Source organism: Ambystoma mexicanum, chromosome 6q (assembly GCF_040938575.1).
Source record: "Ambystoma mexicanum isolate Mex_15411 chromosome 6q, UKY_AmexF1_1, whole genome shotgun sequence".
NCBI lineage: Eukaryota > Metazoa > Chordata > Amphibia > Caudata > Ambystomatidae > Ambystoma > Ambystoma mexicanum.
In genome coordinates, this window is record NC_090937.1 from 1,255,694,013 (window position 1) to 1,255,712,907 (window position 18,895).

The 18,895-nt window shown below is 44.7% G+C and overlaps 1 protein-coding gene across 1 annotated transcript in view; it reads right to left on the reverse strand.

The window, feature by feature from the left end:
• Positions 1-6,056: 6,056 nt before the first annotated feature.
• The window catches only part of LOC138516599 (sodium-dependent phosphate transport protein 2B-like), a 68,645-nt gene continuing 55,806 nt past the window's right edge, over positions 6,057-18,895 (reverse strand). Inside the window, exons 9-13 of the mRNA XM_069631853.1 lie at positions 16,811-16,931; positions 15,936-16,103; positions 13,344-13,460; positions 13,137-13,261; positions 6,057-7,273 (exon numbers count right to left, since the gene is read on the reverse strand). Coding sequence (XP_069487954.1) covers positions 6,713-7,273; positions 13,137-13,261; positions 13,344-13,460; positions 15,936-16,103; positions 16,811-16,931 — 1,092 coding nt within the window. The 3' untranslated portion in view covers positions 6,057-6,712. The remainder of the gene's footprint in view (positions 7,274-13,136; positions 13,262-13,343; positions 13,461-15,935; positions 16,104-16,810; positions 16,932-18,895) is intronic.

Here is an 18,895-nt window from a genome sequence, read left to right on the forward strand (position 1 = left end):
TGTGGGGTCCCCGTAACTATCTGCAGCACCGCGGCAATATGCATAACATGTTTCATAACCGAAGTCAGTCCCCGGTAAATATGCATGCGATCCCCCGTAAACCGTGGCTTCACTACGCTACTCTGCATACACGCACCCGTAACTGCAATTGGTTTCCCAACTGCGTGCCTGCACCTCTAAATTCCCAATCGGAGCTTACCTTTGCGTGTTGATTCCTAAGTGATTGCCACTTTACGCATGCCTTCATGTGGCGGTGAGATCGCAACCTTTGCATGCTGATTTTCCCGACGTGACGTTGCGCAGTCCGATCAATAAATACACTTGGTTTTGTGAGGTCCTGGGAGTGTGATTTCCTTATGCAGGCCAACCCTCGATGCGCCAACATTTTACCTTGTTCTTCCCCATTCTGTGCAGAGCATGCAGAATTTGTATGCTCCTCCCCCTATGTAAAGCTCTGCGCAGACCCGACCCACACTCTAAGTGGAATCTCGTGCAACATGGTCGACTGCATGCAGAGACATGCCGGACCTGTGCAATGGCTCCCTAATGTCTCGAAAACGCCTGCAAAGGTGAATCGACGAAGGGGAGTTTGCGTGCTGAATGGTGCGCAAATCCACTATTCAGCCTGCAAAAAAATTCCACGGATCAGGCTTTTTGACTCATTGACTTGAATGTTTAACACCAGTGTATTCTGGAAATACTTTACATGTTGTGAGCTCGATGTATAGTTTTTAAGAAGGCTGAAGATGTGCAGAATGAAGCTGGTCAATTTTCAGATGAGTCCCTTCTTTCGATAATCTTAGCCCAACTCTTAGTAAAATGCATCTCTTGTTAGACTCTTTAGAATTAAAGTGTTAGCCGCTGTGTCTCAAAAATGACATAGGTATCGGGACATCAGTCACTGCACATTCATTTGAGAGATGCGCATGATAAATTGGCTTTTGCTATGATCCTAGGTCCATTTGATTTCTCTACTAAAGAATTCTATATCCTTCCTTGAACACATCAGTTTTTTTCAGTGTGGCACCTTGTGTATTGATTCTGCGCTGAATGTGTTGATTATATCTGGGTTCTTAAAATAATATTTTTTGACAATGTCAGGCCCCATCCCCAAGTAAAAGCTTTTTGAAAAAAAAATTGTAATCATTTTACGTCATTTTATTGATGAACTTTAGTGGTCACACCACGAATAAATGACATCCAACATGACATTAAAACAAAATCTTAGAGCTAGCGTACCTGGTATGAGACTGGAGGTCAGATGCTCCTGTAAACACTCTATGGCCTCATTTTTGAAGGAGAAGTTTGCACTATTGAATGGCGGAAATATTTCCCCAAAGTATCCACTAAAAATAGTGATACATAATAATAGCCACAACAAATGATCTCCAGTTTGAAACAAAACTCCATGTAGTACTAACGCCCCAATATGCTGAAACTGGAGTTAGACTAATGAATGAACTCATTTCTTGAAAATGTGGGAAGTGCGTATTGGATATGAAAACTACATGTTAGCCTGAGTCCTTTTGTTCTGTAGACATTATTGCATATTTGATGGCACCATTATTAAGACAATAAGTTAAAAGGAGCCATTTTTGAAGGGGAGATGTTGAAACTTATCTATTTATATTCGCTTGGAAAAGACTCTGCTGTCCTCATTCTTTTGAGTGAGGAAAATTCTGGAGAAGAGATCCTTGGGTCAGGCTCTAGGCATGGGATTCTCCTTGTGATCCGCACTGCAGGGATGTGGATCCTGAATTCTCAGCATGCATGTGAAGACCCTCAGGAAGACCAAAGGCAAGGACCTCAGCTGCACTCTTACCACTTTTGAAGTAGCGCAGAATCTCCCAGAAGAGCCTGCACAATCATGGCAGTACCACTTTCAGCGGAAGGTTCAGGCTTGTGCAGTCTGCTGGGGTCAGCCCATGCCACCTCTCCCACCATGCCGCGGTCATTGGGGGAGACAGCCGTCGAACACCCGCACGCCAGAGATTCTGTAGATATTGTAGGACATCCCAGAAGTCCCTTTGCTGCTTCTTTCTCCCCAATCTGCAGACACGATAATGAGCATCAGAATCTCAACAATGTAGGAAAAGTGAGACTAAACTTGGAGGGGATTTAGAATGGTATCCTGTATTCATTGATATGAGAAGATTGGGTGATATGGTAATTGCTCCCTTACTTCCCACCAGAAGACAACACAATTATTAACATTTAAAAATAGGTTTATTTTTTTCCTTTCTGCAGCATCATGAAAATAAAATCCATCTATTTACAAGGTGAGTGTTATTAATTGCTTCGGTAACAGTTATACACACAGGAGGTATGAAAGGTTTACATACATTTACAGAACTTCAAAAACAGATGTGTTTACATTAAAAACTCTCTTAAAATACAGTACTTTCCTATATGTAATTAATCACATACACAGTGGATTCTTTGTTATGTGTAAAACTTAATTTACAGTTAGACAATAATAAATAAAGTTGAATCAGTCATTGCAATGTTTTTAAAGTACCATGGCTAGAATAAAGAAAGACTAGTGTCCTGTTGGTAGACTTGCTCTCACTGCCCGGCCATTTTAACACCATAACTAGCAGAGCTTTGCATTCAAATCTACCTATAAACACCATCAAGTCATAAGATAGCAATTGACTAAAAACTGGAGAAAAACACGAATTAGTCACTAAGGGAAGTTCACTGTACAAAAAGAGGTCTGGCGAGTGCTACGGTAAGGCAATGAATGCTAGGCGGTTGTGCCGGGCATAAACAACCGAGTGTGTTGCTGTTTACTTCAGTTCCAGCGGCTCTTGTGTAGTTGCAGCAGGGTGGCCTGCAGCAGGTAACAGAATTAGAGACGTTGTGTAAGCATTTGTGCAACTCTAATTTCACATGGATTTTTAACTGGCGCGGTGGATTAAAGGGTGTTAGGCAAAGGATGGCATGTTCCAAGAGCACAAACATGTCGTTCTGGGAGTAAATGACGAAAACAATACATACCAGTAATGATACTTCATCGCAGAGCTATGGCCCGGCTGCCTTTGCACTTATGTAGCACTGCGTTAGTGAGCTATGGCTCGGCTGCCTTTGCACCTATGTAGCACTGCCTTTGCACTTATGCAGCACTGTTTTAGTGAGCTATGGCCCGGCTGCCTTTGCACTTATGTAGCACTGTTTTAGTGAGCTATGGCCCGGCTGCCTTTGCACTTATGTAGCACTGCGCTAGTGAGCTATGGCCCGGCTGCCTTTGCACTTATGTAGCACTGCGCTAGTGAGCTATGGCCCGGCTGCCTTTGCACTTATGTAGCACTGCGCTGGTGAGCTATGGCCCGGCTGCCTTTGCACTTATATAGCACTGCGCTAGTGAGCTATGGCCGGCTGCCTTTGCACTTATGTAGCACTGTGCTAGTGCATACGACGCTGCTACATTTGCAGCTCTGGTAGGCAGCAACTTGCCGTCAGAAGGAAATGGTAGTGGCACTAACACAGACCATAAATTGAATGAGGCATCATAATGGCAGCACAGCAAGCTCCATGATTTCTACGAGCCGTTAAGGGCTGGTGTCTGAATTGTGAAAACTTGATGGATTTCAAGGATTTCTTTCTGAGGGATTTAAACAGGCCAGACAGCATGAAGAAGAGGAACTTGCAGGTGTGCATGCATTTGATCCTTTTGGGCTGAATAGTTGTTGGAGGTCAGTGAAACGAAGGTGCCTTGTTAGGGCGCATTTGTACATTTATCCAGATTTGTGAATGTAGAAGGCCCTGAAGAAGGCTTTATAAATATTATGAGCAGTTTTGAAGCTATGATATTGAGTTGGAGAGGTTCAAACTCTTTCACCATGAGCTGGTGGACAGTCCTCTGTGTCTTTCTGGCATACCACTATTAAGGCTCTGGCATGGTCTAAAATGAAAGCAGCACAAAGTTCTGCTCTGACTACAGAATTTTCAGGAGGAGTGCTTTTAATATGATCAACCTTACAAATTCAAGAGTTGACATGATGACAAACGCTTTATCACTGAGGCCATAGCACTTTGTACCTTAACCTGCGCCGGGACACTGACGCCTAGGGAGTTCCCAGATCATGTGTTTCAAGCACAGATACTTGCGTCCCTGTAGTCACATTTCCCAAATGTTGCCAAATATTCAAGAAGAGGTGGATCTTTTCTAAATCCGTCTTATGTCAGAGACCAATAAGCAGTGTTTGAGATGTCTTACACAAGCACCAGAATGACCCTCAGCAGGATATGCAAATGTGTCCGGGTCTCCAAGCAGCACATCTCACTTCAGGGCCGGCCTTAGAAGCCGCAGTGCCCTGTGCAGCAAATCAAAAATGTGGCGCTCCTCCCCTACCCGCTCCCGTGCACCCCTAATCAGGGGGCTGCAGGTGGAAGGGGAGCGCCACATTTTTCAATAGGCACACCATGCATCCTGTTTTTATTAGATACGCTCTGGGCGGAGCACATTTAATTTCAATAGGGCGTTCGCCGTGCCTTCACCCACTACGCCTGCTCGGGGAGACCTTATAAGACTCCCCCCAGCTGGCGTGGTAGGAGTCTAATGGCAGAGCGCCCCCCGGGCGGCTGCCATGCCCGCCCTGCCCTAAGGCCGGCTCTGCCTCACTTCACAGGAATTCTGATAAGTGACTGACAGGTAGGAACAAAGGAAAGGAGATACAGTGGGGGGAACAGTGATGAATGAGACAAAGGAAACCCATCCTCTTCCAATTAGAAAAAATGATGGTACGAGGGAAGGACTTTAGGCTTCATTCATTACACTTCTTGTCTGCTACAGAAGGAGCATCTCTAAGCATGTCATCTAAAATAGTTTGCAATCAAAAATGCACTTTAAACATTAATTTGCATGTTTACAAAACCATTAGCAAGAGTCTTGGACCGTCACATTTGAACAATGAGGTATTTTTCTCAGTATACTTGTGCATTAGAGTTTTACAAAGAGGTTAATGATTCTACAGTCAGTTCCTAGAGGCATCCGTGACCGAAAAAAAAAAAAAAAAACAGGCAAGATGGTAACATTCAAATCAAAAGAAACACCAGAGATAGAACCAGATGCTGGAAAGTAGAGGACCCATTTTGGTCCTGGGCATTTCTGGAAATATGCAGCCAACCTGGATTAGCAGAAGAGATAATGAAGTCTTGCACTAAATGGGCCGCATTAGGAGTTTGGTGGTAGCCTTGCCGGTAAAAACGTGCTGCCAAACTTCCAAAAATAACCAGCACCCGTGAATAGGCAATTACCGAGGTATTCCGGTCCCGCCGCAGCCGGTAATTGCCCTTTCACGAGTGCCGGAACCGGTAGATCCCCATTCCCATTTGAGCCTATAGGGCTCAATAAGAATGGGGATGCCTGTAGCACTGGCGCGGTTCATTACCATGCTGCTGCTACAGGCTTGATGTGCACGCGGGTGCCTTTCATTCCGCCAGGCCAGGCCTGGCGGAATGAAAGGCACCCGCGAGCACAACTCAGAGTTTGCCGGTCCAGATACAACGGTACCAGCAAGCTTACCGGTACCGTTGTTTCTGGACCGGCAAACTCGTAATGAGGCCCAATCTGTCAAAAACAGAACACTCCCAGGAGATGCAGAATGCAGTTTCAGTTTTTGCAAAAAGGTTCATTGAGAGGGAGACTTTGCAAGTGCTGGTAAGTGCATGCAAATATGGCCCAACCGCTATGAAATTCAACCTTTTTCTAAAACATGTGTATACAATTAATATATTTTTGTTGTTTTCTAACTGATTCATGTCATTCTTTTTGTGAGTTTTGCTTTTTTTTCACGAGAAACGTGAGTAGTGCCATTTCTATAACTTTGGAATAGGGAAATGAACATCAAAGACCACGCGTCTCATGGGAGGAGAACGAGGTCCTGGGTGCACACAGATTTCTAGGTTAGCTATTTTTAGAGAGTTGCTCCAGTGAATAATTAAATTTAAACATGTTGAACTGGCATAATGAACTATATATATGTGTATATATATATGTATATGTATATATATATATATATATATATATATATATATATATATATATATATATATATATATATATATATATATATGACACTGTATTTCGAGGAAAAGGTTCCTGTTATTGTTCCCTGGTCGAGCATCAATTGTTTTTTTTAACAAAATATTAAGTCACTCATTCATCATATTTAATGCACTTCTGGTCGGATTGTATCATTCAGCTTTGGTCGTCATTAACTCCTTCTTATATGTGGCCTCCTTGTTCTTACAGTGGGCACCACAGCGACACTGCCACAAGGTCTTACATCAGCCATTCCAAGCCGCAGGATATTACTGCCATTGTCCTTTGAATCTGTGCTTTGAGTGAAGACTTTCTTGGGTTTAAGGTTCTGATGAACGCTGCTGGCATGGAACTCTGCAGTAGGAGGTGATGTTTCTATTCCAGTTCCAAAAATGGCAAACGTCTCAACCTTGTGCGCCGGCCACATTGATGTGAGTTCTGAGTATTTTTCCAAAGTTCTCGTGAATTGACCAAATCCTCTTTATGCGATTCCTAATTCTCTCTTCAGCGGGTCACTGTCTTCCTTGATAAAGTGTTGGACCATAAACATCTCTAAAAATATCTGAACAAAAGAATCATTCTAGAGTTCACCCAGATGCAAAAGTTGCCATCTCGGTTTATCTCGACAGCCATTCTGCCACATTGGTATTTACAGAGAAGGTTGTGCTAGAAGCTAGTGTTGGCATCACCCAGGCTAGGTTTGGTTGGTTTTCCATTTGGCAGTTCATCGTCTATTGAAACAGTGTTCTCATAAACTTCCAAAGTCTTAGTTTGCTTCTCTTTAACCATCTCCTCATCCTCCTTTCTTTTGCAGCATTTGCAGCAGCAGCAACAGTAGCGACCACAAAATATTTTCATGCCAGAAAAGATCTTGTCCCACGGTTGGAGAGAATGCATCCATTTGGGAAGGAAGTCCCACGTTTTCAGAAATTCCGGCAGCACTTTGGGCCATTTCTTCTGCATCACGTTGATAACAATTGCCGCAACAATAACCACTACGATTGGGACTCCTACCCCTACGAGGACTTGCCAACCTGCCACTGACAGTCCAAAAACAGCCAAAGGCAAAACCAAGAAGCAGAGAATCAGATACACTACTGCAAACCATCTGTAATTAGCCGTTTTGTCTCCCAGGCCTTTGGCAAGTCGGATCGGGATACGGGTGAATGGAATAGGGTACCAGAGCAGAATCCCGGAAATGTTGAAAAAGAAGTGACACAGGGCAATCTGCAAGAGTCAATATCAAAAGATGTTATTAATTAGGGAGAATAGTGTTTACACAGTTCCTTCAAACACGTCAGTCAGAAAATATATCAGCATGCGGTCTTCAAGTAGTTTTACATTTTCTGACTTTTACATTTAGAATATAGTCTTCTGTGCAGTGTATTGCTGAATGTCTCCACTTCTCTCTGCCACCACGTCATACCTCCCAAGTCGGATAAACATGAGATCCCTTGTGGAGGGACTGATTTGGTGTTTTATTATACATGCAGAAATAAGGTCTGAAGACATGAAATTGCACCAGCCACAAGGGCACAGAAAAGGTCTTTGTTCAACAAACAAAACTTTGCAACTTGGCAACCCAAAAGAATGTAACTTGAAGGCGGGCGGATTCCCTTGTCTATGATGCGAACTGTTAGGATCTGCTGTTATGACTTGCCTTCTCTTTGTTAGGACCTGGCCTTCCCTCTTGCTTCCTGATGTGCCCCTGTTCCCCATGGTGTCTGTATGTGTGCCGTCATCAGTGGAATGTTGGTATGAGTGCTGGAATGTTCAGTATGCTTGAGACCCTGAGTGTTCCACCTGTGGCCGTTACCATGATGTAGTCTGGGTGGTGGGAGCCAGTGGGCTCCATTCCCTGAGCTCCCTTCCTATCTCCTGTGAGTGATGTACCTGATGTCGCCTTATTGAAGACTATGAATAAAGGAGCTTACATAACCTATCTGTTGCCTCAAGTATACCTACAATCATAACACGGACTCCCTCTACAGGGGTCATGTTTCTGTATTTTGAGAGTCTTTGACCCAACTGGAAACAATGCTGCAGGGGGCAGTCCTGCCATGGGTTCAATGATAAGGAACAGTGTTGACTGCCAACAGTGGAGGAACCTGAAAGCATGGGGATGTAGAGGGTGCTCCCCCGCATACAAAGAGCTTAGTAGGAGGACAAATGGAAGTGAAGGCAGTGGCCTGGGATGTAGGGGAATACCGGCAGTCCATCTTCCACCCCAAATAGGTGAGACATACAGTGGACGAAGGTCAGTACAAATTCAAGCAGTCCTGAGTTTAAAGACTTTACAGGTCTCACTTTTCAGGGAAGGCAGCAGCGATCGGAATTTAAACACATCTGCTAAACTGCACACAGGAAACCAAAAGCGGATGGAGGTGATAAACGTGGTGGGGAGTGTGGTGGGAGGAAGGCAGGCTGAGGCCCGAGAATAAGCATGAGCAGCAGGAGAATGAGAAAGGGGGCAATGGGGGCTATTGCAAAGATGCAGCAGTGTCTTGGGAGGATAGCGCAGCGGCAACACGCTCGCCTTGGAAACAAGAAAACACAGAGCACCACAAGTTCGATCCCTGGGTCTGCACTTAGAAACCTCTGGGTATTAAGCGCGTTATAAATAACCTATCATAATAGTGAAGTCTTTGAGGAAGTTCTGGGAAGGCCTGGAGAAAAAGGCTCGAGTGTCTTCGGAAGTCGCCTGGGGGAACCAAAATGGAAGCAATTGACAAAAACACTGCAACACACGGTACATGTATTGGTATTACTGTGTGTGAAGGTTGAAATGTTATCCACACAACATTGCAGAGATGGCCACTTGGTTGTGTGCTTATAATGATGGACAATACAAACCTCCACTTTTGCTGAAGGCATTCAGGCTGACGATTTTAGGGAGATGTGTTTGAAAATAGAACCTTTGTAGCATTGTCTACTAGTTAAGCTCCATTTATAAGTCAAAGCTATTGCATTAGAGTGCAGCTATGGGGAAAGGGCATATGTGGAGGAACACCACGTTTGTAGGGGATGTTTGGTTATTTACCCACCAATTGACTACCCATGGCCATGCTGATACTTAAAGCCATTTCAACCCCACTTCCTGCCCCTTAAGCCTTCCCATCAAACTTTGAGCTCAAAGTGCCTGCCAGTGTTTTTCCAAAGCAGTCTCCTGCGAGTCAAGGACTTCATTGAAGCTGTAAACATGCTAATGGTGTGAAAAAAATGTCTTAAGTAGGACTGCCTTCACCCACTCGATTTTTAAGCACTATGCGTTTCCTTCATTGAAGTCCTTTTAGAACCTAGTATTGGCAAAGCCAACAGTTTTGGTTTCTGTATAAGTAATAGGCATTTTCCAGCCACTGTTATTATAAGCTCAGGTACTCGCGCCATTTTGCAGCGCTATCATCGAGGAGCAGTTAATTCCACTACAGCAAAGCCTGGCAAATTCCTTTGCAATGCCCACTCAAAAGCCCAGATTGTTGGCATTGCCAGTTCATGTTTGATTTTGTAACAGTGCATGTTTTGCAGAGTATTTCACATGGTCTGTAGCCCTAGAGGAGGGTGCTACGCATGTGAGCAGCAACACAGAGGTCTGTCAAAAAGATAGCTCTCAGTTAGGGGTAGATTCTAAGAAAAGGAAAAATAATAAGATTCTGAATGTAATGATTTGATGGTCCCACCCAGTCAAGGACAGTGGAAGAGTCATGTTTTGTGACTCCAATACAAGGCAAACTGGCTAGCAAGAGAAATCGAGCTACTAAATGAGTTTATGAATGCGGTCACTCATAGAGCACCAGAGTTTGGCAGGCAAGGAGCTGCTTCCAATGGCATCAAGCACACCAACGGGTAACCCATTGAGGCTTGCACTGTGCCTGTCGATGTGATAAAGCAAGGAGAACCTTATAGTCCACTAAATGAGTTATAACCGAGGATCATGCAAGTTTGAGCTTAGATGTAATCCCTGCAGCAGTGTCCCCTCATACTGAAAAATCCCAATGCAGACACAGGGGCCTCGGTTGCTTCAGGCATTTTTAATCTCCCTTGTGCACTCAAGACTCTTGAAGATACTGTGCATGTTCCACTCTCTGCACATGTTGAGATAAATAGGTTACTCAGTGACATTCTATCTGGCTTCCTTATCCAATGCAGCCCCCACCTCTATCTATTGACTTCAGAGAGGAGCGGCTCCCAGGGAGAGGTCCAGGGACCCGCCTGTGCTCTGATCCTGCTTAATTTATCTGCTGCCAACCTCATTGGATGCCACAGCATCATCCTACGTTGTCTGAAGGAGACTACAGTCATAGGTCACTTCCGTTCACAGTGACTCAGTTCCTCACTGACACATCGCACCGCCATGGGAAATGTGGCACTTACTGGTCCCCAACCGCTATCTTCAGTTGTGTTGTATCTCAGAGGTCCGCTCTCTCAATTTGTTATTATAATTTGTTATCGGATTGGCTTCCCCATGCTGACTGGTGACACCCAAATGTTCATCAATCTCTGAGAGGGCCAATGGGGGCATTGGTTGGTCTTGGATGCCTCATGTATATCCATGTGTGGCAGGCAGTGAATGACCTCTGCCTCAATCCCTCAAAGATGGCGTCATGCTAATGCGGCCTATGAGCTAGGTCCCTCTACTCATTCTGGCCGACCATTTATCTGCCTTTCTTGTGCCGTTGCATCAGAAGTTGGCAGTGATATTCAACTGTGACGTGTCCTTCATGTCAGAAAGTGAACGAAATAACATAGTCTGCTACTACCTGTTGCTGTCACAGTGGACCTTTCATCTTCTGTTCATTCTGTAAAGGACTACAACTGGACCTTGCAGTGGTCATATCGCGGCTTGACAACTGCAATGGAATAAATGCTTGGTTTCCTGCCAAAATACTGCACAGCCTATAAAGGGCGCAGACATGGGCTACCTGACTCAGTCTTCTGCCTAAAGAGAACAGACAACAGCAGCTGGGCTGTGAGGTTGCTAAATTGGCTACTGACCAAACAGGTCACTGGTTTAAGACTTAAAGATCGCTTAAATGACCCATAAAGCTATTCACAGCTCTGCTCCCCACTGCAACATGAAAGTACCAAGCCTTTTCTACTGAACCAGCTGAAAAATGAGTATACTCGTCTCTCCGGAACTCACTCTTGCTAAACCTCTACTTTCAACCCCGCCTTTCAAGCCCAGAAGAATGGTAAAGGCTCACCTTTTACTCAGTGTACATTGCTCTACGTGTCACTACTCTCTGTATCTCGCATTTTACGTCATAACTCTGGAACCCAGGGATATCCACCCAAACTCCAACAGGCTCAAGGACTCATGGACTGGGGGGTGCCACATCTGAATACTTTGACAGATAATACATCAATAGAGGCATGTCTTGGCGATAGTTAAGCCGGATGTGTCCTCGAATGCACCTATCTGCCAAGAACAACTCCCCAGATCCTTCCACTAGGGAGCCCAGCTTTGCTATTTAGAGATCTGAACCACTACTAAGATCTCTTAACCTACAGGAGGACCCTCGGAAATTGGACCATTCGTACAGGTCCCTTTTAGGGCATCTGGGCATGGAAGGGGTGGCTTGTTCTTGCAAATCAAGGGCTGCATGCCCACACCCGAAGAAATATCTGTGGACCCCTTGTAGAGCAGAGCCATTGTCCAATCACCCTCTTTAGATCCTGGCCAAAATGTACAACAAGCATGGTACTCTGTTTACACTGTTTTCTAGGTACCCACAATTGGTTTGTTCACTGGGCATAGTCAGGTGTTTGCCCTCCCATGGAACAGAGGTCACAGTCATGATGGCATGGGAGGATGTGCTGGACATCATGGGTGTGGTAATCTTCTGCATGAAGATCTTCAAGGCATGTAATACTATAGGCCACCATGTCCTGCAGGTGCGGTTGGAGGATGCCACAGGTAAAGGGTAGACATATATGCATTGGCTCTGGTATTTACTGGCCGCAAATCTGAGTTGGTTTCAGTAGGCCAGTATCAAGGACGGAACCTGCACTGGAAGCTCGCTGCCCCTTAGATCGCCTTTAAGTTACATGTGTTGTCCCCAGCGTAATTTATTGCTTCTTTATAGCCTACTTTAAAGACAAAGACTTTAAAGACAAAATGTACCCCTATGCTCGATTGAGGGTTTTGCAGTCACTCTTTTAAAAATGATGAGCACAGGGATGGGGTCGCCGGACCACGTTCCCGAAATCTGCAATCGCCTCCTACCTTCTCCCAGGTTAAAAGAAAACCTTCAATTTCACATGAGGCATCATGGCCATTTTATCACAAGGCTTAGTACAGATCGCCGCTGTGGCCGACCAATGCAACCCAGTGAGGATGATAAGCAGAGCTTAGAGACAGGAGGACTTTGATTTAGAGCATTGCAAGGGTCATTCTTTCAACATTTCACGACATTCATTGCAAGCCTAGGCATTCGGCCAATACCTGCAAGATAAGAATGTTATAACTTGATCACCATGCAAGCGTTATGTTAATAGACCTGCCAGTGCATTTTAGGAACCTAACAAGTCTGAAGATGAGAATAGCAGATAATGGTATGAAGTAGGTGTGATGTGTTATTCAGTACAGAGGTTATAACAAAGTTCTTTGTTTCATCCTTTTTGTGGTTTGTATTGTGTTTCATACAAATCTCCTGAGTGGATAATCAGTGGTGGAATCCCAAGCATATTTGCTATGATTGGCGAGCTGTGATGTGAGGGGGCGGGTGAGGGGGGTCAACGTATGTTTTGTAGGTTCCAAACATGTTTTTGAAAAGGATACATGTGCAAGGATGATCACATCCCCTATCTGTAGAGCATGTGTAATCGCCAGCTTTCTTCAAGTTGGGTCAAGTTTGTGGTCTCTCTGCTTCATCTACCAATCTCCTCCTAACAATAAATGAACTGGGACTGCTTCTACCTCCTACAGCCAAATGTGGGGAAGGTCTTATTTGTCAATGAATGATTATTAATGAGCTGAATGGATGAATGTCCATTGCTTCTCCCTCCATTCCTTCAGCAGGGACTTTGACTGCTTACTGAGGGCCTCCCTAAAAGTAAATTTAACGTGATGGAATAATGAAAGATAACCAACCTGCAAGGAGTTCACCAGGGTTTCACTGGGGCTCGCAAGCGCGGCCAGTATAGCGGTGGTCGTTGTTCCGATGTTGGAGCCCAGAGTCAAGGGGTAAGCACGTTCAATGCTGATGACACCGATACCTAGAAGAAGGGAAACATCACGTGAACTACTGCTCCCATATAAGAGGACGCTGTGAACTGTGTAGAGAGAAAGATGACTTACCGACAAGGGGTGTGATGGCAGATGTGAAAACAGAACTGCTCTGAACAATAAAGGTCATTCCAGCCCCAACTAAAATAGCCAAGTATCCTGTGACCCAAGAAAAGGGGAATGGGAAATCTGAAACAAAATTAATACATGCCTAGGTTAGTAGGAGATTATTTCACTGAAATAGATTAAATGTTCTAGCAATTTAATCTAATAGAGTACACTCTAAAACAAAAGAGGCATCTTGAGATAACGAGACCTATATTGTAATGCCTTGCAACAGAAAAGGCTATCTTTCAGATTTATATAAGGTCAATTTTTCGGTTCAGTTATGTCTAAAGATCAAAAAAAGGCTGAATTTGTTGTGCTCTCGGATTTTTGGTCAAAGGTTTTCTGATAGAAAGTGGGGCGAGACCCCCCACAACACTCACACTACCTCTCCCCAACCTGCCACCACCCCCAATTTTACCTGACCCCAACTCACCTTCTATATTTTGGGGGTCAAATTCGAATAAAGAATTTGAGCAAAAATAATTCAACCTTTTGCTCTGCGAGCATCAGACGCTATACCAACATTTCCCTGTGTTTCCTTTCAAATCTTCTTGTACCCGACCATTGATAATTCTCATGGAACTGCTCAAGAATAGGATTGATATGTTCTGGCCACTATAAACAATCATCTGATGGATTCTGTTTCTGAATAATGCGTTAGCAATGCGTTCCATGGGCTATAACGGAGGTAAACAGCCCGGCAGCCCCAGTTAACGGCCCGGTCGAATCAAGGTTGGTTAACGAGGGCCCCGGGACGTTTACCCCCGGTATAGCCCATGGAACGCGTTACTTATTCTATTAGCACACCGGGTTACCAAAGCGGTAACCTGGAGTGCTAAAAACAAGCATTTTCATTTATTGAACGGGACGTTGTGCACGTCCCGTTCAATGAATGAAAATACTTTTCCAAGATGGTCCCTATGGTTGTAGAAGGCATGGCTCTGTCCGGAGCCCCTCTTCCATTTCAATTGCAGATGCAAAAGCGAAAATAAGGGAAGCTGTTGCAGTGGCAGAGGTTGCCGCGACCGCAACAATCATCAGGTAAATCGGTGTGGGGAGCGGGGGGTTAAAAAGGAAAGAAGGATAAAGACACTATGGCAGTCCGAGATGGGGGAGGAAGCCTATGGGTTCTGTGGAACGCACACTGAGATCAGAGGTTTCAGTCTGCGATCCGTGATCCTGATTGGCTGCAACCCCCCTGTCCCCCGCCACGGGTACTAATAAGAGTTCAAAGAAAGAGATGAGCAGATTACAATATTCTAATCCAGATATGTAATACAATTAGTAATATTATTTGGAATCTCATCTAATCTACATGCAATAGCTCTATTTAGGTCAATGTGATTTTCCATTCGAAGAAAAGGTGTATAATTGACAGTCAATCGGAAATAGCAATGCGTTTTTTGACAACCGTCCTACAGTGAGGTAGACATTAAAGTTCTTTGCCAAATTACTCTCATATATCCTGGACATCAGATACTGGTTGAAGGATGAATCCAATGGCTAAAAACCATACAAATGGAAAATTAGTCTGAGAAATGGGTCAATTCCTGAGAACCTCTGTCTTTACCCCGTTCAGACAAAGGATGCAGTTATTGTTTATCCACAGCAAGATGTTGCCTAGGCCTCCTGGGATGTTATGTTTCGGAATTGCTGCTCTAGATAGTTGCCCCCAGAACACTTCATCTATGAAAAGTACATGTTTACCAGTGGTAGTCACAGCCATGGTGTTGCTAAATGTTAGCCTGTGGCCACGGGCAAATATTGAGAAAGAGATCGAAAAAGGTGAACTCTGGAGAATAAACATAAATGAATGTTTGTTCTCGAGTGCAGCAGGCCACAGATCGTGTGATCAGAGTGAGTTTGAAGGTGACAGGTTTTGGAGCCCAGGGGAAAGGTGAGTGTAGTTGGTCCATGGGGTGATACCGGGTCTTGGTCATGGTGTGATTGAATCTGAAAAAACCCTCATGGTTATATGCAACTTTAAATTCACACCTACTCAGAGTTTCCGTGGAGTCGCATTTCGGTTGTGGAATTTCCTGCAGATGGTGCTGTAACCAACATGTGGTCCTTATCCGTCATGTGTTCACAAACCACACTCTCAACCCTCAGCCATTTTACATCCCATCTCTTGTTTGTGCAGTGCCATGCCTGTTTTAAGTCAGTGCAAGCAGGACGTGGCCGCCCCTACTCTTGGCATCAGAGCAGTATATCACCAGAGGCGTGTCCAGGGAGTGGCCTGGGGTGGCATGTGCTGCCACTGGAATCTGATTGGCCAACCCAGGTGCCACCCCATTATCCTAAACTATGATCATTCTGTGTGTGTGCGCTTCTATTTCATGCCACCCTTAGATACGTCAGTGCCCCACTCGAGCCGCCCCAGTCAAAAGAGTCTGGACACGCCACTATCTATCACAGGACGTTCACAGCCATGTCCTGGGAATTTAAGGAGTTAAACTGCCAGGCGTAGCCACTTCAATGCCAAGGTTTTCTGTTTTCGGATACCAGCCACGACTACAAAGGCCTTGACAATATAACGTGCCTGCCACCCCTCACCTGTGTTGAGCACCTTTTTAATTACAATGGCAACTTGTCCTTTCAGCATGGAGTTCAGGAGCTTGACGATTAATATAAGGCACGTGCAGAGAACCAACAAGGAGAGGGCCAGCAGGATCAGTCCCACAGCAAGGTCTGGGAGGCTGATGTTGACAAATATGTGTTGACCTATTGAAAAAGACAAGACAAGACAAGACAAGCAGATGATGCACCAAATTCAGGAGTGTCAATGCACCGTCCGTGGGAGTGTTCCAAAGACTGCTTAATGCCAGGGAGTGCAGTGTGGAAAGTGTCAAATGCTGGGTGAAAATCATGATTTATCGCAGCTGAGTTGTAACTTCACAATGGCATGCAGCTCACTAAGCAATATGACAGCTGCCACTTTAATAGTTAAAACGATGACTGGCGTTTCAGGGCTATTCAGAGCTTTCTTTCTCTGACAACTCAGTCTTTCGTTGATATCTATGCAGCTTCATGCAGACAAGCAGTGACCGTTTACCACTTATTTGAACCACGATTAGAGCTTTTAAAGGAACTTGTTTTGATCTGACTAAAATATTTGTTGGCAACACAACATACTAGCTGATTTTTTTTCCAGTAGTGCAGATTCTACGTGTATTCTAAATATGAAAAATAGTCATTCCGAATAGTGCCACACTCACACAGTGCACGGGGCATGCGCACTACTCACAGGACAGAGTGGATGCACACTTACAGCACGCAGGGGGCACACCCAACGCTCCCCAGGATACACTCACAGCACTCTAGGCCACACCTTGTATAACGATGAACATGCACAGACTGGGGACACTGCAAAGGGGGGAAGAATAAAACACCATAGGTGGAAAAAATACATTTTTCATTTTGACACGTACATTTTTCTCTATTAATGCTCTCTGTTACGTTTTTCTCAACCCATGATGCGTTTCCATCAGTCCAGCAATTTAGTAGTTGGTCGCAGGTCTCGTTGCCTTGTAGGGTAACATTTTTCAGAACCTGTAAAAGAAAATGACATAATGCAGTTTGTAATTTAAAAGCAGGCACAGTGATGCTGCATCATTTCTTCTCTCTGTTTCTGTGGCTTACAATGATTAGTGGAATGGCGTCTATACATCTTTCTAGGACTAATGGCTTATGGAGACTTCTGTCTTACTTCTATTTCTATGATTTGGGGCTAATGGAGACTCGTATGTTAGTTCTTGCATTATTTGGTTTGGGGCTGATGGATCTGTTGTTATTTTTTCTATTCCATGTCCTTAATTCATTTTGGATCTTTTGGTATTTCTTTGACTGATTGATATTGGTGCAGTTAGTGTTTCCTCTGTTTCAGATATATAGATGTAAGTGTCCCGAAAAGTGGCATGGCATGTTCTTTTATTTCTCTGATTTATGGAATATTGTGTGGGTTTTATTTTCATAGGTTATGGCTCATGGCTACTGGCCAGGATTTCTTATTTGTTTGGCTCAGAGAAGATAGGTACTAGCCTTATTTATTTAGTGTGCATTTCTAAAGCGCTTATACATCAAGAAATTGTGTTCCAAAGCGCCTTATTTATTGCGCTTGAGTGGCTGAGCTATATGGATACAAGGCAGAGCTGTGTTAATTATTTATTCTACTTCTGCTGGGGAAGTGCGATTTTGATTTGCTTCTCTGGCACAGAGCGGAGGGGTTTTTGATGTCTTCTTTTTTTCCATGACTATCATGCGTGCCTATAGCGTTGGGCATGTTGTTTCTTCTATTTCTACTGCTCGAGATAGCCTTGTCCAAATGTTAGCTTAGTGTAACCCCACAACAAGCATGTTGCAAGATCTGAGTCTGTGGATCACAAAGAGTAGGATTAGGGAAGGAGATGAGGGGAGAAGGTAAATCTGGAGGTAAAAAGAAAAAAAGGGAGTTGACAATAAGATAAACAGATATGAAGGGAAAATATGATTGTAGGGATATGTGTTTGATAACTAAGGTTAGTTATCAATGTTCATGAGAGGGCCTCAAGGGATGTGCAGCAGCACTGACCAGGCAGAATCTATATCTGCAAACGTGTGGTACTAGATGATGCTGCCGAGGGGTTGCATGATGGATTTGAGAGGTGCTCAAGCAGGCCCTAGTAGTGTGGAGGCTTTCACAAGGTCAGTTTGTAAGAAACGTGACCCTATTGATATGATATGATATGATATGGTATTTGTAACGCGCCTATACACAGGTGTTTCAAGGCGCGACGAGGCAGGGAGGGGAGGAACAAGGGGAGACAGACAACGATCCTACTAGGCCAGGTGTCATTCAGATCGCGCAAGTGCAGGGGTGGGGGAGCGGGAAAAGTGCAAGGGGAAGGGGAGGGGGGGAAGTGCAGTACAAGGTAAGTGGTGTAAAGTAATAAATAAATAGGGCCAGCTGGTGGCAAGTGCAAGATAAGTGCAGAACAAGTGCTGGGGAAGGGGGGGGGCTGTAGGGATACAGAGACAGTCCCGCAGTGCAGAGGGGTTCCAGGGCATCAGTGCAAGTGGAGAGTGGCTGGGCCCAGGACCGAGGCTGTTTAGAGTGGTCCAGTTGCAGGATCAGTGCAGTTTCAGTGAAGAATTAATTAGCTGTTCAGCAGGGGAGAGGGAGAGAGAAAGCAGAAGCAAAGAGGAAGGTTTTGAGGTGCTTCCGGAACCGGAGATGATTCTCCTCAAGTTTCAGGGAGGCAGGAAGGCTGTTCCAGAGGGAGGCCCCTGCCACGGAGAGAGATCTACCCCCAGCTCGTTGCTTCGAGAAGCGGCTAACCCTGAGGGAGTTGGAGGCGGATGAGCGAAGGGCTCGGGAGGGAAGATGTTTGGGAAGAGAGAGTTGAAGGTATTTAGGACCCAGGCCCCAGAAGGCCTTGTGGACAATGCAGAGGGTTTTGAGGTATTGGAGTTGGTGGGTACTAGAGCGGGAGCAGGATAGTAAATTCTGCTCAGTAAACTAATTGTAAATGATATCA